General features: G+C 49.3%; 1 protein-coding gene across 3 annotated transcripts; it reads right to left on the bottom strand.

Annotated features, from left to right (window-relative positions):
* Positions 1-7,816: 7,816 nt before the first annotated feature.
* On the bottom strand, positions 7,817-26,025 carry CHST12 (carbohydrate sulfotransferase 12). 3 transcript variants are annotated; one of them, XM_030849570.2, is made up of 2 exons: positions 25,956-26,025; positions 7,817-9,556 (listed from the first exon to the last, which is right to left on the bottom strand). In XM_030849570.2, the coding sequence occupies exon 2, from the start codon at positions 9,480-9,482 to the stop codon at positions 8,214-8,216; it is 1,269 nt and encodes a 422-aa protein (XP_030705430.1). In that variant the 5' UTR covers positions 9,483-9,556; positions 25,956-26,025; the 3' UTR covers positions 7,817-8,213. The 3 variants fall into 3 exon arrangements, with proteins under 3 accessions (XP_030705430.1, XP_030705427.1, XP_060141475.1); XM_030849567.2 differs by having other exon boundaries at positions 25,946-26,008; XM_060285492.2 differs by lacking the exon at positions 25,956-26,025 and adding an exon at positions 9,957-10,851.
* Between the last annotated feature and the right edge of the window lie 265 nt (positions 26,026-26,290).

Raw genomic sequence — 26,290 nt, 5'->3', positions numbered from 1 at the left:
GGGAAGGAGCTCAGACGTTTGAACTGAGTTCACAGCAGTGCTTGCTTGTTCCTTAAGGACACACATCAAGGTGTAAACAGGGGCTGTGTCGGCTCCTGGGAGGAGTCTTGGCCCTTCTGCTTTACCCACTTCTCTCTCAAACTCTCCACCCAGCAATCTTCTGCCCAATACTGTTTTCCTCTAGTGACTGGGGCGGAAAAACCCATCCCAGAAGCAGGCATCAGAATCTGTCTCGACGAGCCCGTGGCTCGTCCTTTCTGGCGTCCCAGTGGGCTGTTCAGCCTCGGTGCCAGAGGAAGGGGCACAAAGTACCAGAACTCAGTGACCACGGGTCCCAGGTGGGCAAGGCGGGGACTGTGCAGAGATGAGTAGTAGAAATCCTATCTCCCCACACTTGAAACTGTCACTTGATTTCTCATCTTCACCGTTTTCATTTCTCCGACAGGCCCAGTAAACACCACTGTGTCCTGGGTCTGGGGGGACTGCATTTTCCGCTCTTTGCTGCCACCACTCCCCCAGCTCGTGGTACCGAGGCAGATGTAGAGTGAGGAGCAGTGAAGGACACACAGAAGTACGGGGGCCGCGTGGGAGCCCTGGTTAGCGAGGGGAGAGGTCTGCGGTCCGAGGGTAGTCGCCATCCTGGGTTTTAAATTACCCCACTTTCCTTATGCTTTTCATTGGGCTGGAGTTGACCGTCAGTGTTCCTACAGCGCCTGTTTTCTCTCAGGGTGGAGAGACTTCCCGGTTCTGCCAGGAGACCACCGGTGTGCCAGGCACTCCCAGCCTGGTGGCAGCATCACCCAGGTCGGGTCTCCCAAGCCATCTGTGTGTCAGGAGTGGCCTCTCCCCCATGAGGCAGCAAAGATGCCATCTTCAGAGGAGACATACAGCCTGCAGTTCGATGGGTAAGAGACGAGACCTCTGCACGAACGACCAGAAGCCTCCCTGGTTTGGGCCATGAGACCGGTGTTCCGCTCACAGCACCACACCTGCCCTCCCGCCAGGCAGTGAACGGCGGGGCCGCCCCATCGGAGCTAACGCAAGGCCGGCGGCAGCGGCTCTGCCTTAATTACTGTAATTTTACGTGGACTTAAGGAAGCCAACCCAACTGTGGAGTACCTACTATGTGCTACGCTCATGTATTATCATCTGTAAGCATTTCTGGCAATAAAAAGAATTGAAATGCAGTTCTATAAGAAATTAAATACAGATTTACCATTTCTGGATCTATACTCCAAAGAGTTAAAAGCAGGACTCAAACAGCTATTTGCACAACTACATTCATGGCTGCATTACTCATAGTAGCCAAAAGGTAGAAGCAACTCAAGTTTCCATGGACAAATGATGGACAAAATGCGGTCCAGCCATACAATGAAATATGATGCAGCCTTGTGAAGGAAGGGAATTCTGCCGTGGATGAACCTGGAGGACACGCTGCTCAGTGAAATAAACCAGACACAGAAGGACAGACACTGTAGGATTCTGCTCATATGGGGTCCCTGGAGAAGCCAGATTCATAGAGACAGAAAGTAGAAGGGTGGGTGCCCGGGGCTGTGGAGGGGGAGGGGGGTAGCGTTTAATGGGGACAGAGTCTCAGTTTGGGAAGATGAAATGTGCTCTGGAGATGACGGTGGTGATGGCTGCACAACAATAGGAACGAACTTAATGCCCCTGAACCGGACACTTAAAGTGGTTTTAAAAAGGTAAATACTGGAGGCTTCCCTGGTGGCGCAGTGGTTGAGAGTCCGCCTGCCGATGCAGGGGACACGGGTTCGTGCCCCGGTCTGGGAAGATCCCGCATGCCGCGGAGCGGCTGGGCCCGTGAGCCATGGCCGCTGAGCCTGCGCGTCCGGAGCCTGTGCTCCGCAACGAGCGAGGCCACAACAGTGAGAGGCCCGCGTACCGCAAAAAAAAAAAAAAAAAAAAAAGGTAAATACTATGTTATGTGTATTTTACCACAATTTTTAAAAGACTTTAACACCAGTTGAAACCATCACATCAACACCCCAATTCATCCAAGAAAATGTATTCACAAGGTCAACTTTCTCTTTTCTTTTGAGAAACCCATTTTCCTAAATAGGATGGCCGGCCATCTAATGATAAAATAAACAGCTTTATTACCACCATTATTATTTTACTGGGTGAAAAAAGCATTTTAAAGGTTCCTACTCCAAACTTGCTTAAAAGATGTACTCTGGCCCAGGGCAGAAGCCCTAAGACTGAAGGTCCCTGCCAGCCCCCTCGCTTGCCCCCTGGACATGGCTTTGGGTCCTGCAGGGCTGGGACTTGAGCTCGGCCGCGGGTGAGCATGCTACCCGCGGCAGCTATCCTGCCTCTCGCATCTGGGAAGGTCTGGATGCTGACCCGGCCATCACACGCTCTTCCCCTCCGGCTCTGGTCTTCCCTCTGGGCCTGTGGGAATTCTTGAGACGAGCACGGCCAGCGGCCTCTGCTGACCCAGCCCAGGGCACTCACTGAGCACAGGCCCTCGCACTTGGAAGCTCTTGAGACACAAGCAGAATATTGCCCCAGAATCCAGGCAGGGCAGCCACGTCTCTGCTAACCAACCGCATGCTTTGGATGGTGCTTAGAGAGGGAAAGAGGCGGAGCCTCACCTTTCATGCAAGGATTCAGAGCAGTTTAGACTCACTACCGCTTCAGAGGTGGTAGTTTCACACGATAGTAGCCATGAAAGCGCAAAATGTATTGTTAGCTCCCCCGGCCCAACACAAAGCCACAAGGAGACACAGAACCGCAGCACAGTCTCCAGGCCTCTGTCAAATGCTGTATTCTATCAGATCTACCTGCGCGGCAGTGGCCTTCTTTTGCATTTTGATTATACAAAAACCTTCCATTTGTGTGTCGATATATCACCACACACAAGAAAAGGACTATAAGAAGTCCGCTCGCAGACCAGTTTGCAGCTCCCTTTGCTCCAGGCACCCCCGCTGACCATCAGGGCCAGCACGTCCCCTTCCCCCTCCGAGGAAGCTTTCTTCCCCTCAAAGGTCAGCACCATCCCGCTCAAACCTGCACCCAGCCGAAGTGTGCTCGGTCCCCGAAGTAGCAGGAAAGTTCTGGATGCCTGGGCTCTGAGCTGGGTCAAGCACTCCCCAAAGATCTGAGCTATACATTTCAGACCCGGCACACATGCTCACGGTCCTGCCAGCCTCCAACCAGGACTGCAAGCTCGCACACTCAAAATCTGTCAGGTGCAGACGCAGTACGACAGGGCGTGTTCATTCATCACCGACAAAGTCACCCAACAGACCCCTGCCCGCCAGCGTGATGGTGCCGTCACCGTGAGCACACACCCTCCAGATGGTGCCCAGGACAGCCAAGTTGAATCGTTTCGGGCAGGCCTGACGGACGACATTTGGTTTGCATCTGAAGCACCCAAGGGCAAAGGCAGAGATGAGTTCAAAGCAGGTGTCTTCCTCATTAGCTTCCGTCCAGATGATGCATGATGAAATAATTCCCCAAAGAAAAAATATCCCGCGGTCCCTTCATCTCTCTGCTGTTTGAACTGGCATCCCAGGGGGGCCCTTTGCCAGCCACTGGGTCTTGGTAGAGTAAGGGAGCGTCTAGAAAGTTTCGTGATGCTGATAAACTGTTCACACCTACATGAACAACAGCCAGTAGGTGCTCAGAAGGTCAATGGTTTCTCTTCACTAACGGGCCCTCTTTAACCCTCGTTTGTCGGATCCAGGGTAGAGATTAAATAGCGAGTCAGGATCCTGTACGTTAAATGCCAGAAATCCGGCTCAAATGAGCTTAAGCGAGTGGAAACGACTCCCCCACCCCAACACCTGCAAAGCGCAGGTGGACCAGCTTCAGGGCACGTCCCCCAGGCCGTCCGCACTCCTCCCAGCCCTGTGCCCTCACCGTGCGGTCTGAGTCTCGGTGCAGCTCTTCTAGGAGTGGCTTCTGTCCCTCCAGTCTGGTAAAGCCCCCACCCAGAGGTTTCCAGCAGAGGGCACTGGGACTGATGGGTTCAGAATGCATTGGCAGCCTAGCCAGCGCTAAGGCATGGGTGGGGATGGCCTTGCTCAAGTCTCCTGGGCTAAGAGTGAGGGAGACAGTGATGGGCTCTTTGACCAGGAGGAGGAACCTGTGTCGGCAAAAAACAACAGACGTTGACCAGAAAGAGTCCTTCCAAACTTCCCTTTGGGAGAAGCACTTCACATTTTTAGATGAATTATGTCTGTGTTATCCAAGTATTACCTGTTCATATTTTTAGGTTTTGGAGTGTGGGGTGGGCAGAAAAGGAAGTGTAGTTGATCAATAAATAGGCAATAATTACCGCCAGATAATGTGCTCGGGTGAGTTGACCCCCTCGGGTCTGCATGATATCTGGGAGCCTGTTACTTTGCAGGATGGGGCCGTTGAGGAGAACAGACCATCCTGGACCTTCTGTCAAGAGCATCACGCCACCCCTCTGAGACGCTCTGCCGTCCACGTGGGGACAGCACAGGCTGAGGAGCAAATCCCACCAGAAACCGAACTTCTTCCCGAGAAACTTAAGGCGGCGGCTCTGGGGATGTCGGCGCATCCCCTGAAATCCTGCTGCTGGGACCCCATCTGGTGCCATGTTTAATAGACAGGGCCGGCACAGCTGGTCCAGAGCTAGGTCCCCCCCACAAAGGCGCAGCCAAGGCGGCAGATGTCTGGGCACACGTGCCTGTTGGGGAACGACACAGCATGCTCACAGGCTGCACGCTTCACCTGCGGGGCCTTGGAACCACACGAGGGAGACATCCACGAGCTCCCAGCCAGCGCCAGGGGCGGACCAGCCTGCTTCTCTCCTCCACTCTGGTCTCCAGCCCACGAAGGCTCTCGAGGTGACAAGAGGGTAGGGGGTGAGGGGCAGGGAAGGGAAGGGGCAGCCTGGCCGACTCCTGACGGACACAGGCCTCCCTCAGCAGAGGGCCATGGGAGCCGAGCGTGGAATACAGCAATCCTCGTTCTCTCTGAGAGGAAAAGGCAAGCGACAGCACCCTCCAAAGGGAAGAGAGAATACAGGAAGGGAATACAGACACGTTATTATTCTCTGAACCAGAGGTGAACACTTAGTTCCCCAGAAATAGTGCCAGCTGTCCCCATGAGCCCCACAGACAACACGGCGCTCAGAAAGTGCTAGAAGTCACAGGGAGTGAGCTCTAAGCCCACTCAGGGTCCGTCACCGAACCGCCACCAGCCCTGGCCACCTTATTATTAAACACGTGGGGAGAAGGATGGCAGCCGTCCTGGCTCGCGGCCCGGAACGAGGCTCACGCAGCATCATTCATCTCCTCACTCACTCAGTAAACAGTTACCGTGTGCCCGCAGAGTGCAGGCCCTGCTCTAGGCACGCGATGAATGGGAAGGAGACTCAAGCTGCGATAGGGGTTAGCAGTGTCCACGTCTGAGTGCAGAGATTCGCCTCTAATAAAACCCAGGGAAGCGCAGTCCTGGAAGCCTCAGGTGGGCTCCACGTGCTTCAGAAGGGAGCTTCCCAGGGCAGGCGGGCCAGACAGGCATGCTTCCCACAGCTGCTGCTTTGCTCTGTCCCCAAAACGCCCGGCCTCCTTCCCTTAGGCTCCTGCCCCATCCCAAGGATGGGAATGCCTGCCCTGCCCCTTCCAGCCCTGTGCTCCCTGCTCACCAGCCCAAGGGCAGCCCCTGCACTGGGGAGGCCAGGGCAGCCCCTCTCACTGCCCAGTAGCGGCAGAGTCGGGTTAAAGTCCCTCCTTCGCCAAAGTATGGATGCAGGTGACACTAACTGCACCGGGGAGAGAAGTGAGATCCCAGCCCTTGCTGAAAAACAAGCCTAAAATTCTCCAAATAGTAGAAATTCCTTAAAAATAGATGGTAAAAGCAATACGGCAGAACACTGCCTAAATATTCACTAGAAGCCATAGGTGGATATGCCGTATCGGTGCGTGAAAACGTGTACCAGACACTTTTAGAGGAAAGAGGACCAACAGCACCCCTCTCTCACAGACCCTCCCCGCCCCGCCCCCAACAAGTGTGCTGAATACCTGCATGAGGTGGAAAACGCACAGCACCAGGGGCAGGAGGCCCAAGTCCAGGCCAGGCTCGGACGCCCACAGCCTTGCGTGTTGGGCGAGTCTCTCCTGCGCCCTCTCCCTGACTGCAAACAGGCACAGCGCCCTGGAGGTTCAGAGATGACACGAGAGAGGATTTTGTACCGCAAAACCACGGTATTATTAGGACTGTGGGTAAATGTGTTGATGAGGGCCGGAAGACGGAGGCAAAATAAAGAATTTTAAGCTTATGGAACTGTTTGGTTAAATTGTCTAATTGTACAGCATCCATTTAAAAATTTTTATAGTATCTTAGCCGAAAAAAACATGGAGCCCAATTCCTCTACAAGATACTACTGTGTGGGTCAGGGAAATGGCACAGAACAGAAGGAATGAGTTCTCAGGCTCACGCCCCAGAAAGAGGCGAGGTGCGGGCTTCCCCTCTCCTCCTGGAGCCTGTCTCACCCCCCCCCCCACACACCCAGACCAGGAGGACCTTCTCTGCCATCACATCCTGAGTCGTCCCCCCGGCGCAGACAGCAGCTGGGGCCCTGGCACAGGAATCTGGGTGGCTGTGTGGATGCAGCTGGCATCCACTCCAACAGTCCCTGGGCCTCAACATCCCTGCAAACATGCCTCCGACACCCAGAGAAACCGACCTACTGGGTAACTATGCAAAGAACCAGGAATATAGAAAGAAGGAGATGTGGCCCTGTCCTTAAAAAGCTCACAGCCCAACGAGTTTTGACATCTGTCTGAATATTCTCGAAACGAACGCACTTCAGTGAAAAACTCCCCACAGAGGCAGGTGCCTCTTCAGACAAGCACTCTGAAACTGGACTCCTCAAGTCTGTGTACCGGCTGCCGACTGTCTTACGGAGAGAAGGGAAGCTTCCAAAGGAAGTGGTGGTTTCTAATACTGTGGAGCTCCAAGCTGCAAGGTGAGCACCGGAGGCCCGGGCTCCAGCCACACACAGCATCACCTCGCAGCTGGGAAAAGCAGGGCCACCACCCGCCAAGGACACCCGGGGGGAGGCCTTCCACGTGTTCTGCCAGCTCTTCAGGAACTGGGCGTCTAGGACCAAATGCTACAGATCAAGAAGACACGGTCGAATGTGATGCCCAAACGCCACAAAATGACCGCACGCTTCTCACCAATTACGGGTTCAGAGCAAAACCTGCAAAGGAATTTGAACGAGATGTTCAAAAAGAGCCTTCCTGGACTAGCAGACACCTTCACCAAGGCAGGGCCATCGAACGTGAAGATCCCTGTGTCAGTCATGTCCTCGAGGGAACGTCCCTGAAGCTGAATCGAACCAGCCAGCTTGGCAATGAGACTCCCACCTGCGCCTCGCCCTGCTGATGCTGGGGACGCATTTTAGGGATAAACTCAGTCCCTGCTACTGCAAATCCTTACGTCCGTGACTGACAAATTAAAGGAGGCAGCTGGAGTTAAAATCCAGCCTCTGTGACTGTGACCTGGATGTACGATTTACCTTCGATATGATCTCAAGTATGAAACCCTTATTAATAGCCTTCCCTTTTCACATGTATCACCTAATAACAGAGCTTTCACTTTTGAAGGATTTGTCTGCCACCCTTGCACAAACACACAGTAACGCCTGATCTCAAATTCAAGTTCCTCCTTTTTGCTGAAGACGACCATGAACCCTCCCTTCCTGAAATTGAGATTCTGAGGCCTAAGCGTCAGCCATTATGCTGCTTGGAGCCCCTGAATGAGCACCTGTCGCTCCAACGAAATAACCACAAGCGCAGGCAGAAGGAGCAGATGTAACCTTTTACTCCACCATTTCCTTCTCCACTTTTCATATTAAATATCTGAAATATATTAATCTTAAAAAACAATATTAACACAGTACTCGATGAATACAGGGAGGGAGTAAACAGCAAGTCTAGACTGCAAAATCGCAGGGTATTTTACAAACGAGAGTGTGGGTGTGGTCAATTCCAGGTGTTTCCAGCTGACTCGCCAACAGGAGCACTGTGGAACTCTGCGATGTGTCACACCAGGAGAGAAACAAAGCCACATAAAAATACACGCAGCGACGCATTGCTCCATCCTCCGGGAGGTGGTCGCGGTACCACAGGCCCTTCGTTCAGGTTTAAAGTAACAACACAAGCACTTTTTTTTTTTTTTTTGGTGTTCAGGATTTCCCCCTAACGCCTTCAGTCTCTAAGTAGATTTTCAGGCTTGGGGTAGCCAAAGAGGACGAAGTCTGCTTCGTAGAGTTTGTAAAGCTGCCGCCTCCAGGCCAGGGGAATTTTGGCAAACCAGCCTTCCTCCCAGCTGCTGGCAGTTCTGTTCCGGTAACTCGGGGGGAACTGGAGCAGCCTGTCCACCTTGAGAAGCCGGAGCAGCTGGGTGGCATCCTGGTCCAGGGTCTCCAGTTTCCCCACAAAGTCGTAGTCTATCTGGCAGGGGTGGCAGAGGCGGTGCACCTGCCTCCAGTGCTCGTTGAAGGGCGCCAGCTTTTCGGTGTGAGGGTCCAGCAGGTACTGGATGAAGTTGGCGAAGGACACCCTGAGGCCTGCACTGAAGGCCTCGCTGACCGACTTGGGCAGGCTGGTGTGGTTGGAGTACCTCTTCAGCATGGGGACGGCGAACTTCTGGTAGAACTCTTCGTTCTCCAGCTCGAACTTGCTGCGGAAGGCCGAGATGAGGCGGACGAAGGGGTCCCGCACGAACAGGAACTTAGTGTACTTTTTCAGCTTAACTTTCATGAGGTGGCGGGAGAACTTCCCGTAGCGGCGCCAAAACTTGTTGAAAGTCAGGTGGGTGCTGGAGTTGTGGACGTACTCCCGGGGGATGTCCAGGGGGTCACGGTAGGGCGTGCCCTGGTCCGAGAGGCTCTGGCTCAGGACGATCATCACGCGCTTCCAGTTGGTGCAGGCCACCTTGGGCACATAGCAGTAGATGACCCCGTGGCGGTCGTCCACGATGAGGTGGTTCAGCTCATAGTTGGGAATGTCATCGAAAGAGCGCTCCTTGGCGGGAAACACAAAGCTGGCATTGGCGCAGAACCCCCTCAGCACGCTCCTCCGTTCGGCCTGCCGCCCGTCTGGGTCCGGGCTCTGCTGGGCGTCGTGGCTGGACCAGTCGTAGCCCCTCACACTCTCTTCCATGTTGCTGAGCACAGGCTTGCTGGAGGCCAGCAGGGAGGGCTGCTCCACCTTTCTACCCAGAAGGATGTTCTGCTTCGCATGAGCACTGAGGAGCTTCTCCAAGATCTCCTCAATGCTGGCGGTGAAATACTTACCGTCCCCTGGCTTGGGGCTGGGGAAGGGCTGCAGGATGTGAGGCCTGGAGAGGGAAGTGTGCAGGTACAAGTGGGCGGTGCCCATGTTGTCCCAGTACACGATGATCAGGAGGATCATGAAGACGGACCCCAAGACCAGCCACAGGCGGAAGAACCGGCTTTTGGTCATTGTGTCCATGGATGCGGGGACCTCTTCCCCGGATCCTTTCACTTCAGCTTCCTGTAGAGACCAGACGCTGCCCTCCGAGGAAGCTGGAAGGCAACAGAAACCAAGTTAAAGGCTAAGGTCCTCTTGCAGCCTGCGGTCCTGAGAGGATGGTGCCTGCTGCCGTCTCAGACCCAGTGGCCCTGCTTTTCCCTCCCTCCTCCACCCTCTGTGAGGTGGACTTTGGGGGGCTGCCTGATGGGGAGCTTCAGCTTCTCCAGGTGATGTGACCCATGAGGCTTTAGGAAGGCCCAGAGGGTGAGTGTGACTGGAGAGGTGACTGGAGACCCCTTACCACCGCACTGAAAGGGGGAGGCCGGACCCAGACCAGCCCCCGGGCGGGAACGCAGACCCTCGCGAAGAGTGGGTGTGAGAATGAAAGGAGAGGCGCAGCGAAACAAAACACGGTAACAAGAAAGTTAAAGCTCAGTGCAATGCTGAACTCACCCCTTCTCCCGCCCAAACCCCTTCTTCTGTGCACACGTCATCCACACAAACACTTGAGACGGGCCCCCGTGTGAGGCCGACAGCGTGCTGTGTGCTGTGAGCGGTGCAGGCTGCTGCCGGCTCTCAGCCTCCTGGTCCACAGCACCTGTACGAGGAGGGGCTGTGCAGGCTGGAAGTGACATTCGTGTCGGGGCTTCAGCTATCTGGAGGGCTGTCACGTGGGAGAGAGAGCAGCTTCAGAAGATACAACTCAGAAACTGAGTCGAGCCTAAGGAAAGAACACTAATAATTATAAGTGGGCCAAAACCACTTAAGAACGGGCTGTTTTTGAAGCCATACTAGGACTTCTATCACTGCAGGCATCGGGGCACAGACAGACAGAGCACGTCTTGGGGTGTTCTAGGGGAGGGTCCACATTGTGCACCCTCTGGGACATCCCCCAGTGTACACTTCTGAGTCTATATTCCTCATATGCATTCGACTATGTACCTAGTATCTAATACATTTTCATAAAATGAACCTAAAAGTTCATTAGGCAGAAATTTGGGTGCAATCTCTATCCACCTCTGCAGCTGTTGTTTACTCTTTTTTGTTGTTGTTCACTCTTAATTCACTTTTTTTAATGGAAAAATTAATACATACTTATGGCAAACAGTTCAGCAGACAAAGGGTGGGGTGGGCCTTTACACAAAAGGAGCTGCAATGACCATCTGACAGAGAAGAGCACATTCTCTGGTCATCGTCACCTTCATGTAGTGTTTCCTGAGCCCTAAGAGCTCGTCATGTGCTCCCACAGAAAAAGGAAGAGCAGAAAAATCTGGTGACCCCCACCCTGAGGGGTGGCGATCACACCTCCTCTCACCCACTCAGGGCTGTCGGCCATGTGCTAGAGTCACACAGCTAGATATTTATTATATGTTATATATTTATTATATAATTATTACACATTATAAAGGTAATAAGCACACTACGGACATTATGAAACAGGAAACAGGATTACAGGTGAAATACCCTACTGTGTCTTGCACAACTGCTGCTGGTACTTTCGCTCATTCCCTTCGAGTGGGTCGCGGGTGTGAGTGGAATAAGAACAAGCAATGCTGCAACAGGTTTTAATATGCTTTTAATGGTAACGGTTAGGATCACAAAATGTTACAGCCTATTTTTAAAACTAGATCATAAGCACCCATGTCATTAAAGTTTTCAAGACCATCCCTTCTCAAGGATGTGCAAGGGCGAACAGTTTATAAAGATGAAGGTGAAACCATATTAAAAAAAAAAAAGTTTGCCAAAGGCTGAGAAAGCAGCAAAGGGAAAAAGTAACTTAAAATGTCGAGTGATTTAAGAGATCAGTTTTCAATTTTAAGATCAAGACTAATAAACAGAGTAGAGGTGACGCAGCATCACAGTTACATATTGTGGACACAGGCATAGCCACAGATCAAGGATCGTGCTATCGGCCACATACTTATAATGCTAAGTACCAGAACTACCTGGCCTGATAGCCTAAATACCTTGACTTACTTTTCAGCCAAGCAGTAGTATATGCACATTAATAAATGCCAGTGCCTACAACATTCTGTAAAAACTCTGACTCTCTTTACTAATAATTTAGTAAGAATTCAATTTAATTGCAAGGAAAAGACATGGTCAAATATTTTTTGGAGAATTACTATATATTGATAACATCTTGATAGCAGCAGCCATTTATCGACCTCTTCCTGTGTGTCAGGCACTAAGATGCGCGTTTTACACACGTATGTCACTGCAGGCCCTCTGCACACCATCTGGGGTGGGGGTGCAGCATAATCCTCTTACAGCTGAGAAACTGAGGCCAATCAGCACATGAAAAGATGCTCAATGTCACTAATCATTAGAAAAATGCAAATCAAGGCCACAGGAGACACCACCTCACACCCACCAAGATGGCTACTGAAAACAAAAGCAAAAAAAACGCAAACCAGAAAACAACAAGTACTGGTGAGGATGAGAAGGTGGTGAAACCCTTGTATACTGTTAATGGGAATGTAAAATGCTGCAGTCACTGCATAAATAGTATAGAGGTTCCTCAAAAAATCAGAAATAGAATTGCCGTATAAAGTTAACATGTGATCCAGCAATTCCACTTCTGGGTCTATACCCACAAGAATTGAAAGCAGGGTCTTGAAGAGATATTTATACACCCATGTTCACAGCAGCATTACTCACAGTAGCCAAAAGGTGGAAGCAACCCATGTCCATCAATGGGTGAATGGATAAACAAAATGTGGTCCATCCATACAACAGATTATTATTCAGCCTTAAAAGGGAAGGAAATTCTGATGCCTGCTACAACATAGATGAACCTTGAAGACATGATGCTCAGTGAAATAACTCAGTCACAGAAAAGGACAAATACTGTGTGATTCCACTTATATGAGGTCCCTGGAGGAGTCAAATTCATAGAGACAGAAAGTAGAAGGTGGGGACCAGGGGCTGTGGAGGGGCATGGGGAGTTAGTGTTTAATGGGGACAGAGTCTCAGTTTGGGAAGATAAAATGAGTTCTGGAAATGGATGATGGTGATGGTTGCACAACAATATGAATGTGCTCGATGTCACTGAACTGTACACTTAAAAATGGTTACGGTTGGGCTTCCCTGGTGGCGCAGTGGTTGAGAGTCCGCCTGCCGATGCAGGGGACATGGGTTCGTGCCCCGGTCCGGGAAGATCCCACATGCCGTGGAGCGGCTGGGCCCGTGAGCCATGGCCGCTGAGCCTGCGCGTCCGGAGCCTGTGCTCCGCAATGGGAGAGGCTACGACAGTGAGAGGTCCGCGTACCGCAAAAAAAAAAAAAAAAAAAAAAAAAAAAAAGGTTAAGGTGGTAAATTTTTTTTTTTTTTTAAGGTGGTAAATTTTATGTTACGTGTATTTTACCACAATAAAAACAAACTGGAGGGAAAAAAATGAATTAGAGCTGTAACAGTGGACTTGGAGGAATTTCCAAGAGGTATTGTCGAATGAATAAGGCAAATGTAGGACAGTGTGTAAAAAATAAACAAAGCTAAATATGATAGAGAGCTGTACAGAGGCTAAATTTGGAGCCAGCTGCCGAAGCCACAAGCTACCCTTACAACCTTGTGCAAAAGCTCCACAAGCCAACTTCACCTGCAATTTGCTTATTAAGCAAAGTTTTAAAAATTTATAATTGGGGGCTGTTGCACAGAAGCAAGACAGGTCTTCCCCTGGGACAGCCAAAAACCTGTCTGGCTATTCAGTGGGGAGACTGGTCCCAAGAGCCTTGTCTTGCCCTGGAGTCCTGCCACGTCACAGCCCCTTCCAGGCCTTTCTAAATCAAGGGGATGAGCGCCTACACACCAAGCTGAGGCAGCGTTTACCGATGAAGCTGAGGCCATGGTTCATTTTTAACATCAAGGAACAGGGCAGTCCTTTGTGTTGTCATTTCTAACCTCAAACATGCCACAAAAACAGCATGGAAACAAGACTGTCTGAGTGTATGAAATGGCCTGTGAGAGTAGTCCTTTGGGAAGAAAGGGCTGTGGCTCCTTTAAAATATTCATGGAGCACAAGTTCCCAGTTTCTCGGAAGAGTGGAGAGTAGAGCCAAGACTACCACATAGCATCGCCAGCAACAAGTTTTACGTTTTAAAAGGGAGTAGGACATCTAGGGATTTCTGGTCCAGGTGCCTGGGCAGCTCAAGCTGGACAGTCTGGGTAACACTTCCTTGTCTTCTGGGGGTGAGAGCAGCACAGTGGGGAAAGCCAGCTGAGAACCGAAGACTGCTTCAGAAATGTGTCAGGGAATAACGATGACCTCATAAAGTAATTTTTCATTCAAAAATAAGGGCATTGTTTCCAAACATAAATCTCCCACTATTTCAAAACGCAGTCAACAAAAAGCCCCCCAAGTTTTGAAGAAGCAGAGCAAGAAGAACCTTCACAGAGGAAGTGATCTACGACTGGCGCTGCATATCAGTCTCAGGCTTCTGCCCGCAGCAATAGAACTGACAGCAAAGTCTATCCAGAAGTTTCATCTTTGGGGGGCTGGTTTTCTACAAGGGTTTTGTCAAAGGCCCTTGTAAACACTACTGATGAAAGAATTAGGTTGGGTTTAAACCAAAACACTGTGGCTAGGCCGAGCTGTTTCTTAGCTCAAGGTGGGGTTAAACATTTCTTCTGACACATGGCAGGGTATGATGCCAAGGGCAGCTTGGCAGCCCCAGGAAGCAAGCACCCAGTGCTGGCCGCCCACATAAGGCTGCTGGTCTCAAGGAGCCTTCACACCAATAGTAGGCAAGAATCCGGGAAGATGGGGTGGTGTGCAGCTGAGGGCTGACCTCCCTCACACTCAGATGTGTGCCATCCTGACATATCTAGAATAGAGGGCCACAAGGCCAGACCCATACTAAGACCCGTATAAGGGCACGTCCCAAAATTCGATAGCAGAACTGACAACTACAGTACAAAAAGGTCAGGTGGTATATGCTGGGTAGTTTTACGTGTCAACTTGACTGAGCTATGGCTGCCCAGGTAGTTTGGTCACACATTCTGGGTATGTCTGTGACGGTGTTTCTGGACGAGATTAATGTTTGGATCGGTAGGTTGAGTAAAGCAGATGGCCCTCCCCAGTGTGGGACAGCCTCATCCAATTTGTTGAAAGCCTAAATAGAACAAAAAGGCAGAGGAAGAGAGAATTCCCTCTCTCCACCTGACTGTCCTTGAGCCGGGACACGGGTCTCATGCCTTCAGACCTGGACGAGTACTAGAACTCTCACCAGCAGTCTTCCTGGTCCTCAGGCCTTCAGACTCAGACTGGAGCACACCGTCAGCTCTCCGGGGCCTGAACTACTCAGCTTCCATAACCCTGTGAGCCAATTCCTCATGATAAATCCCTTTACTCATACACACATACCTTATTGGTTCTGTTTCCTTGGAGAACCCTCACTAATATATCAATATTTATTTTGTCATACGGACTGGGGTGTTTGTGTGTGTGTGTGTGTGTGTGCGTGTGTGGTGTGTGTGCGTGTGTATTTACTACATATTATAGACACAAGTGATCAAACCAGTGAGAATTAAACAGTGGGTGGTAATAAATGGAAATTAATGTATCTGCCATGGTGGAAAGGAATGTTAAATGCAGAGAATTTCAGCCACTATCCAATACAAGTATTCCAGAGGGAGAGGTTGAGATTCATTTTTTTCCCATAGAGATATCCTGTTATTCCAGCACCATTTGTTTAAAAGACGGTTCTTTCCTGATTAAATCACTTTAGCACCTCGCTTTTTTTCCTTTTTAAGTCAGGTTTATTGAGGTATGATTTATACACAATAAAACGCACTCTTTTTAACTGTACAGTCTGATGAGTTTGGGCAAATGTACACTATAATTAAGATATAGAACATCTTCATCATCCCTCAAAGTTCCCTTATCCTCCCCCAACACCCAGCTCCAGGCAGTATATAGTTCTATAGTTCTGCCCTTTCTAGAATGTCACATAAATGGAATTATACAGGAAGTCGCCTCTTGTATTTGGCTTCCTTCACTTAGGAAGATGCTTTTGAGATCTGTCCAAGTTGTTGCTTGTGTCATTGCTGGGCAGTACCCCACTATATGGATATACCACTATCTGTTTATCCATTTACCAACTGATGAACTTTGGAGTTAGCTCCCTTTTTTGGCTATTATGAAAAAAATTAATGTCAACGTTTTTTGCATACAGCCTAGTTTTTTTTTATGCTGAGACTTTCAAAAAGTCAAAAAGATTGTATTAAAAAATATCAAGCGGATTTTTAACCTCCTGGAAGGTTCTGTAAGATCCATAACAGTAGATGTTCTGCAATAAAGCTTAGGGACTCTATTTAAAGACCCAACTGACCATCAAAATATGACATATAAATCTTAGACTATCAATACTTTTCCAATTATAAAATTTTACGGGCTCAAGTGATTATAGCAAGTTTGCAGGACACAAGGTTAATAAACAAAAGTCAACCACTTTCCTACATTTCAGCAATGAACAAGTGGAATTTGAAATTAAAAACAGAATTCCATTTATGAGCAACCCCCCAAAAGAAAAACACTTAGTATAAAGCTAACAAAATATGTACAAGATCTATATGAGGAAAACTACAAAATTCTGATGAATGAAATCATCAGAAGAACTAAGGAAATGAAGAGATATTCCATGTTCAAAGTGCTAAAGGATAGGAAGACTCAATATTGTCAAGATATCCATTCTTCCCAACTTATAGATTAATCCCAACCAAAATCATAGCAAGTTATTTTGTGGATATCAACAAACTGTTTCTAAAGTTTATATGTAGGAGCCAAAGACCCAGAATAGCCAATACAATATTGAAGGAGAAGAACAAAGCTGGAAGATTGATGCTGCCCGACTTCAAGATTTACCATAAAGCTACAGTAATCAAAATGGTGTGGTATTGGCAAAAGCATGGAGAAGTAGATCCCTGGAACCGAACAGATAGCTCAGAAACAGACCCCCATATGGTCAACTTATTTTTAACAAAGGAGCAAAGGCAATACAAGGGAGCAAAGACAGTCTGTTTCTGCAACAAATGGTACTGGAACAACTGGATATCACATGTTAAAAAAAAAAAATTAAAAGAAAGAATCTAGACACAGACCTTCAAAAAAACTAACTCAAGGGCTTCCCTGGTGGCGTAGTGGTTGGGAGTCCGCCTGCCACTGTAGGGGACGTGGGTTCGTGCCCCGGTCCGGGAGGATCCTGCGTGCCACAGAGCGGCTGGGCCCGTGGGCCGTGGCCGCTGGGCTTGCGCATCCGGAGCCTGTGCTCCGCGGCGGGAGGGGGGGTGCCGCAGCAGTGGGGGGCCCACGTACCGCCAAAAAAAAAAAAAACTAACTCAAGATGGATAATAGACCTAAATGTAAAATGCAAAACTATAAAACTCCTAGAAGGTAACACAGGAGATAACCTAAATGACCTTGTGTATTGTGATGCCTTTTAGACACAACATCAAAGACGATATCCATGAATGAAATAACTGTCCACACAAAGATGTGTACAAGAATATTCATTGTGGCTTTACTCAAAATAGCTACAAACTGAAAAGAATCCAGAGGTCCATCAACAAGTGAATGAATAAACAAGCTGTGGTGTACTCATTCAGTGGAAAACTATTCAACAATAAAAAAGAGTGAACCACAGACTCACACATCAATACATGCAACAACATGGATGAATCCTGCAGATATTACACTAAACAAAAGTACCCAGACACAAAAGAGTACATACCACATGATTTCATTTATACAAAGGTTATAAAAGGCAAAACTAGTGACAGAAATCATAGACTGCAAAGGGACAGGAGGAAATCTGGGTGATGGAAATGTTCTATTATATTGTTTGTAGTGGCAGTTACACAGGTAGATACATCTGTCCACATTCATAGAACTTTACACTTAAAATGTGTGCATTTTATTGCATGTAAATTATACCTCGATACATTTGATTTCAAGGGGAAGAATGTGTGAGCAGTCTTATTAAGTCAATCACCAGAAGCTAAAACTTTTCTCTTCAGCACAAACACTATGAACTAACCAGCTGTCACTGATTTCTACAACACAGGATAAAAACACCAGCACTGAAGTCCTACACAGACATCTGGAGATCGGGAAGAAAAGGAAAGGAATTCTGAGGCCAAGTCCAGCCTCTGCTGAGTGGCCTGGGATATCTCTTTAAGTGTGAGTTTCAATTCTTCACCTATAAAACAAGAACAATCAAGGTCTTTCTGCTAACCGGAGCTACTGAGAGGATGAAAATGAGAACATATCAGCTAAGTGTTTTGTAAAATAGTAAAGCATGTTCTTTAGAATATATACCATTGGCCTTAGTTATCTATTTCATCTGGCCCTCAAATATTTGTATCATATAAATATAACATTATTTTTATTATTACTCATGCTTTCTACCAATAGCCAGTTATCAGCAAGGAAGAATGTTATGATTTCAATTAATTTTATAATAATAACAATAGCTAATATGTTTTCCAAAGTGCTGTTATAGGCCTTGCACATCTTATTTAATCCTCACAGTAATTGTGATAAAGTTGGGGGAAAACAGCCAGGCAGGGGCTCCCCTGGTGGCACAGTGGTTGAGAGTCCGCCTGCCGATGCAGGGGACACGGGTTCGTGCCCCAGTCTGGGAAGGTCCCACATGCCGCAGAGTGGCTGGCCATGGCCGCTGAGCCTGCGCGTCCGGAGCCTGTGCTCCGCAATGGGAGAGGCCACAACAGTGAGAGGCCCACGTACTGCAAAAACAAAAACAAAACCAAAAACAGCCAAGCAACTTACCCAAGTGTACACAGCTACAACTGTTCAGAGTTGGCATTTGAACAACTGATTTGAGAGCCTACCTTCCCAAACACTACAGTCGACCAGCCTCTACAGTAAATATTTAATGCAGAATTGGTTGGTTCTTCTAGACACTCAAATTTTTATTACCTTTATTTCTGATAAAATTTGCTTTTCCTTGTCCAAATAACCAACTTCTGAGCATTAAATCAAGTGACATGACCTTCATTAAGAAGTCCAAGAATGTTTCAAGTTTTATTCATTTATGCTACTGGCAAAGAGACCAGAAACTACCTACTTCTTTTCCAGCTTTGCGAAGGCAAATAATTCACTGAGGGTCTCATCACTGTAGTCAACAGAAATTTGGAAAGTTTGTTAGTGGTCTCAACATTTACTCTCTGCACCCTGTATGGCCCAGCCCTGCAACTGATGCTTTGGTGTTGGATTAAAACCCCCATTGTAAGGTATATTTTCACTTCCGTGCCACCAGCACTGGGGGTTTATTTGCTTATAAAATTACTTCACTTGTATTTGGTTAACGCTGAGAACTAAATCTGACAGTGTATCCAAATAAAAATAAGGAATAAATGGGCACATTGATGAGAATGAAAGGTTGATGTCCGTCCCAGAAGACCTGAATGAAAACTGAGCCCAAACTTGGCCTTTCAAATAAAGTAACTTCCCACAGAGGTGGCCCACAGCACACTTGGCTATCTGCTCACATTGGTGTCTTCGTCCCTGGTCTCTAAGCCCCGTCGGTACTTCACAAGTAGGCAGGGTATTAGTGTAGGCACACGAGTCCCATATTCCCAAACTAGATTTCAAGTTCTTAGGTGACAGGGATCACGTCTACTATATCTTCTATATTCCTCACAACACTCAAACACTTGTTGCATGGTATTTGACTCTGGAATCCAAATAACTCATTTCCCAGAGTTAAGTCAATTCAAAGAAATTATTTCAAGGGAAAATAGATAATAAATTTCACTATGATTAGCTTAAGAACCTGATTAGGGCTTTACCTTCAAATATATGCAGACCCTAACCCCTCTACTTCCCTACCTCCTGTGTGCACCCTGCCCCCCAGGCCACCACCAGCTCTCACCTGCGTTACTGCCACAGCGTCCAACTTGTTCTCCCGCCTCCGCTCTCCTGCCCATACTATCCTCTTTAAACCCAATAGCCATGGTTCTTCTGCTAAAAGTCAGATCACGTCATGGCTCTGCTCGAAACCCTCCAATCTTTGGAGTCCAACAGCTTCCCATTTCCAGTCCTTACAGTGGCCCATGACAAGCCCTATATGACTGGGATCCCACACTCTCCTCCCCTTTGCTCCCCGTCACTGGCCCCACTCTAGCCACAATGGCCTCCTTGTTGTTCATCATCTACGCCAACCAGGCTCCCACCCCCTGGCCCGCACACACCCAGGGAGTCCTGTGGCTCAACCTTCTGATCTACACCTGAAGCTCACCTCATCAGTGAGGGCTTCCCTGATCACTCCCCACCCTGCACGCCCCATCCTCCGTGGCTGTTTTTTCTCCATGTCATTTGTCATTACCTCCAACATTATATACTCACTGGCTTATTTGCTTATGGTCTATCTGCACTAGAATATAAACTTTAGAAGGGAGGTACTTGACCCTTCAAAGTCTGTCATAGTTGTAGTCTCAAGGCTATGAATAGTGCTTGGCATACAGTAGGTACTCAATAAAGAGCTGTTATGCTAACAAAAACAGATAAACATGACTGACCCTGATTTCATAATTTCTGAAACTGGGTGACAGGTAAAGAAGAGTTCATAAAACTATTATCTCTACTTTTTAAAATATATTATTTATTTATTTATTTTTGGCTGTGTTGGGTCTTTGTTGCCGCGCGCAGGTTTTCTCTAGTTGCGTCAAGCTGGGGCTACTCTTTGTCGTGGTGCGCGGGCTTCTCATTGCGGTGGCTTCTCTCGTTGTGGAGCACGGGCTCTAGGCGCGCAGGCTTCGGTAGCTGTGCTTCTCGGGCTCTAGAGCGCAGACTCAGCAGCTGTGGCGCACGGGCTTAGTTGCTCCGTGGCATGTGGGATCTTCCCGGGCCAGGGCTCAAACCCGTGTCCCCTGCGTTGGCAGGCAGGTTCTTAACCACTGCGCCACCAGAGAAGTCCCTATTATCTCTACTTTTGGATATGTTTTACAATTCCTTTATAACAAGTTAAAAGAAAAGAAAAAAGCTAAAGAAAGCACCAAATCTCCGATATGTGACCACAGGCAAGAGACAGGATACAGAGAACAATGGCAATAATGGAGAGGAAATAAGAACAAGTAAACTCTGCCTAATAAGAAAGACAGCCTGGTGAGTGACCCAGCTGCACACACAACAGGCAAGAGTCTGGCCTCTTCCTTCATCAGAGTTGGAAGCTTACTGATTTTTCTTTATTTTGATCAACGTTATGCATGTATGCTAAAGGATTAAATTGTCCCAGGAGTTTACTACACACACAGTCCCCAGTCCCTTTCTTTCTCATCACCCACCTCCATCTTTCTCGCTCATTCTTATTAGCTGAATCTTTCGGTGTCACTACCTACCTCTAAGCAATAGCCCTGGGCGATAACCGATGGTTCAGCTTGAGCATCATCTACTGACTTCCCCACAGTGGCAGGCAGCTGGCAGAAAGGTAGTCTCTCTTTCTTCCCCTGGGCCCTCCAAACAACCATGCCCTTCTCATCTCCACGCCTCCTCCAGACAGGCACATCAGCATTTTAATTAGAGCAATATTCTATGTTTACATAAATTATTATCATTGCACAAAGGCTATTCACAGCTGAGCCTTGCAGTACACCGTAATTATCTTTCTTTCCTGCACAACGGCTTATTTTCCCTGGAACTAGTTAACAGTCTTGTGTTTTCGCTTGCTTTGCTTTCTATGTACTTAATCACTAATACAGCCCCAACTCTGCCAACTGTCTAAATCTCCTCTCCAGATGTTCCAGAGCATCAGGTGCCCCATCAATTTCACATTCCCTAAAAAATCTCTTGGAGGAAACTTCGAGGCTCAGGTCCCAAGATACCTGCTCTCATACCTGGTACCTGGCCTGGCTGGCATCCCAGCCTCTCCATCTCATCCAGCAGATTCTTCTCACCTCTCCTCTGAGGCTAACCCTGTCTCCTCTAGCCTGTCTTTCCAGATTCACCACCTCATTTTGGGAGAGTACGCCTGCCAGTCACTTCTTTAAAATACATGAGACAAATCTTTGGAGGATTTGTGCACATATCTTTATTATATCCTCCTTTGCCTGAGTTTAGAATTCAAGGTGGAAAATATTTTCCTTCAGAATTTTGAAAGTAATGCTCTCTTGTCTCCCAGCTTCCAATGTTCCTAAAGATGGGTTCGGAGCCATTCTGCTTCATCCCGTGATGACCTGTTGGTGGCCTGTCTTTATTCTTCCTGAGAAGCTAGCATGATCTTCTTTGTCCAGAGTTCTGAAATTTCACAACAACGTGTCTTGGAGCGAGTGTGCACGTCTCTCTCTCCATGCGAACTCTCACTATGCAAATTCTGAAACAGCTCAGACGCACTTCCAAATAAACCTGCTTCCCAAACTCTTACTAGCCACTATCAGAAACTCGGTATCCCTCCCTATACAAACTTGCCCCCCACACTCTGAATATCCAAACTGGGAACTGAACAGACAGGTGAGTGAAGGATACCTGCATTTTCATCCATGGTGCCGGTCACTCAGTGGGCCCCTTCAAAACGGCAGAAAGTTTTGGTTCTAGGATTTCCCTTATCATTTTGTGGATGAGTTTATCCCATTTTATTTCTTGCTGAAACTGTTATTATTCAGCTGTCAATTTCCTAATTGGATGCTTTTTCTTTTTTCTCTCATTTTCCATCTCTTTGTTTTTCTGTTCTATTTCCTGAGTTCTCAACCTTTTCATCTACTGAGTTTTTTATTTCTTCCACTGTATTTTTTATATCCATGTGTTATCTTTTTGGATTTCTGAATGCTTCTTTAAAAAAAAAAAAGAGCATCCTGTTCTGGTCTCTTGCATGCGATATTTTCTATCTCCATGTGTGTATCAGTGACAGTATGCTTTTTAAGTGTGCTTCCTGCACACTCTCTATTGCTTCCAAGTGTGTGTTATGATCTCTATCTTCCAAATCAGAGGTTTCTTCACTTGTCTTTGGTTATCTATTCCTATTTAAGGGGTAGGGGATTAAAAGAACTTGGAAGCTCTGGACCCTAGTAAGGGGTTATTAATTATGAGCTTCATTAGTGAGTGATCCAACTGGGCCTCCTTACTGTGGACCCCCTGATGTCACTATTTTTAGGTCCTTTCTCAGACTACTCACTTTCCCCAAAGACTCTTCCATTGTCCTGTCTGGAAGGAAAAGTACCAACTGACAGTGTTCTGGGAGCCAAGCAGGCTCCACTCGCTTCATCCTCTTGGGTTTAGTACAGCAGTCCAGCCCCTCTGCCCCGCTCAGCTGCACCTGGTGCTTCCTATTCCTCTCTGAAATACTTTTGAAGTTCTCTAAACAGTTACAGAAACCACCACCTTGGTTAACTACAGGAAGTATTGAGTTACTGAGTCAGTTATCATTAAGCACATGTGTTGGCAAATGACTGGAGAACCATCAGCCCTGGCTGCAGCCACAGACTCACTAAGTAAGCGTGAAACTAACCACTACTTTCTGAAGAAAAAGATAAAGAAACAATCTAAAAATTGAAACTAAAGATGTAAGCTTAAAACAAATTATAAACTAGCAGCATTTGTTTCAGTACATTATCAGTAACAGTCTCTCATCCAGGAATGGCACCTCAGCCTGGAGACCCTTCCAGAAGAGAATCACCCACTAGCCTTGGTGACTGTATGGTAATGACAGTAAACTGCATTCCCACCATCAGCCATCCAACATGCTCTTCTTCTGCCATCTATCGCTTTCCCGCTGGACTCCCCAGGATTCCATCCCCGGACACATTCTCTCTCTGCACGAGCACATCTCATCCAGGATGGCCCACAAATACTGCAAATTCTACAAGTCTAAAAATCAAATGCATTTTAGCCCCTTCCTTCTCCAAACCTGCTCCAGTATTCCTTATCTCAGGTACCAGCCCCGTCCTCAGCACCCAAGTGAGAACCTTGGTTACTTTTGCCGTTTTCCTTTCCCTTTCACCACATCCCACAGAGCACCATCGCACTGTGGATTCTCCTGCTTGTTTCAAGCTGACGCCCTTCTCAACTCTCAGCCACTGTCCTGACCCACACCCTCTTCAAACGTACCCAGCTCAGTCTCCATCTCCTGATACACTGGATCTATCCTCTGTTCTCACTAGTGTTACTCTTCTAAAACGCATCTCTCACATCCCACCCAAAACCCTGACTACTCCTCACCAGAAGGATAAAAGTCCAAACTCCCCGGCACGGCATGCAAGGCCCTTTGGTCAGAAACCTCCTTCTGGTCTTAGCCTCCATTTCAATCCTCAAACCCCAACCCACAATGAACACAGGGACTCACTGCTCCCTCCCCCCAAACGTCCCATTCACTTCCAAGCCTCCACATACCCTGCTGCCTCTACTTGGAATGTTCTCCCCAAACTTCACTCGTCTCTCAAGGTCCAATTCATATGTCATCTCCACTATGGGAAACTTCTACAACACCAAGAAACAAGTTTAGCTGCTCCCTCTTTCTTCACACTTTGTAAACACCTAGATGACAGCACTAATCACATGGTATTATAGTCAGGTTAATCATATTACCAGCGTCTAGCCCAACGTGGCATCTTACAAATGATGAGAGGCTCAGCGTTTGCTCAGGTAATGAAGTAGGCGCACACTGACTAACAGTGAACAGTACTGCTGGCCTGAAAATAACAGCCCAAAGTCTTACAAACCATCTGGCAAGAAAAATAAACATCCACGTGTGTCCATGCAGGCACTCTCTAAGTTCTCAGTAGCGCTACCTTCAGGTAACACTTGCCTTGGCGTCAGCTGACACTTTGGAGGTAATCATGTTGCAATATATGTGTATCAAATCAACACTTTGCACATCTTAAACTTATACAACGCTAATCAATTATACTTCAATTTTTTAAAGTTTTCCCGGACTTCCCTGGTGGTGCAGTGGTTAAGAATCCCCCTGCTAATGCAGGGGACACGGGTTCGAGCCCTGGTCGGGGAAGATCCCACATGCCGTGGAGCAACTAAGCCCGTGCACCACAACTACTAAGCCTGTGCTCTAGAGGCCGCGAGCCACAACTACTGAGCCCACGTGCCACAACTACTGAAGCCCATGCACCACAACTACTGAAGCCCATGCGCCACAACTACAGAAGCCCACGTGCCACAACTACTGAAGCCTGCACGCCTAGAGCCCGTGCTCCACAACTGGAGAAGCCACCGCAATGAGAAGCCCGCACACCGCAATGAAGAGTGCTCGCTGCAACTAGAGTAAGCCCGCACGCAGTAACGAAGGCCCAAGGCAGACAAATAAAGAAATAAAATTGCCGCCTCTCAAACCACTAAAAAAAAAAAAAAGTTTTCCTAATAGCTCCTTTTTCACACTGACACCAGCCCTGAGTCACCTTCCCAAAGCCAGGTGTTCACAGAGAAGGGCTAAACTGTGCCCTGGTTTGGGGGCAGGTGAGGACCAGCCGAGCTGCTTCCCAGCTTCCCCCTGCTCGGACGCACACGTGTGGGGACAGCACCCTTAAAGATGCGCTTGCATCCGCTCTGCCCCCAGCCCACATTGTCATTCATCCCGGGTCTCCTGAGTCTCTCCGGCGTCGAATTATAACATAAATAATTCAATAATCGCGGGAACACTACGGCTTGTTGTGCTCCGCGCCAGACGGAACCTCGGCTCCAGCCAACGGCTTGCGGGACATGTCTTGGTGGCTAGGAGCCCAAATGCAAGATATAAGTCCTACTGTTAGCGACTAATACATGGCTTCCTTTCGCTGCTTCTGGCGCAAAGCGTCATCTGAGTGGTACTCTTCCAGGACGCGCCCGCATCCGCCGGGTCCGCAGTCACAGGTCCGCGGTCAGCGGGACGAGGAAGTGCCCACGGCCTCGGGCGAGCCAGGGCACCGGGGCGGGGGCTCCCCCTGCACGAGGCTGCTGGAGGGACCCGTGCGCCCCGGCGTCCACTCGCGGTCCCCGCGCTCGGAGACCCCCCAAGGGCTCCCCGGAACCCCGCGCGCCTGCTCCTGCCTCCACATTCCCGAACAGCCCAAGGGGGAAGCTGACAAGCGTGCAAGGAGGATCCCCGCCCCGCCGCCGCCCCCCCTGCAGGGCAGATGCCGGGCGGCCAGAAACGGGCGGGGACCAGCCCCGACGGCGGCAGCTGACCACAGCCGCGAGCCCCACCGCGGATGGGCGGCGCGCCGGGCGCCCCACGCCCCTTCCAGGTCTCCCTCATCCCCACAGGACCGGGGCTCAGAGACGGTGCGAGCCCGGCCAAGGTCACACAGCGACGGCGCGGGGACTCGGCCCGGAGCCGCGCCGGACCCGCCCAGGCGGCTGAGGAGGCAGGACCCGCCGCGCCGCCGGGACCCCCGCCCCGCGCCCCTCGCCTCACCTCACCTCACCGCGCGCCCCTCATCTCGCCCCGCGTCCCTCGCCTCACCTCGCGCGCCCCTCGCCTCACCTCGCGCGCCCCTCGCCTCACCTCCCCTCACCTCGCACCGCAGCTCGCGCCTCCACCACCTCACGAACGGCGGACCGTCTCGAGGCCGCCCCTCCACCGGCCCCGCCCCCCGCCCCTCTTCTCGCGAGAAATCGCGGCCCACGGAGAGGCCACGGAGGCCGAGGATCACCCCCTCAGTGCGCCTGCGCCCTCCGCACCGCCCCGGGCCTCCCCAACCAGTGCCATGTGGCGCCGTATTTACGGCCGGGAACGGCCCCGCCCCCGGCCGCGGGGAGCCCCGCCCCCTCCCAGCGGCCAATCCTGTGCTGCCCGGCGCCCGAGACCAGCGAGGCGTTGCAGCCTTTCGGGTCCGGCGGGCCAGCACTT

Source organism: Globicephala melas, chromosome 15 (genome assembly GCF_963455315.2).
Source record: "Globicephala melas chromosome 15, mGloMel1.2, whole genome shotgun sequence".
NCBI classification, from domain to species: domain Eukaryota; kingdom Metazoa; phylum Chordata; class Mammalia; order Artiodactyla; family Delphinidae; genus Globicephala; species Globicephala melas.
This window is presented reverse-complemented; position numbering and strand designations above follow the sequence as displayed.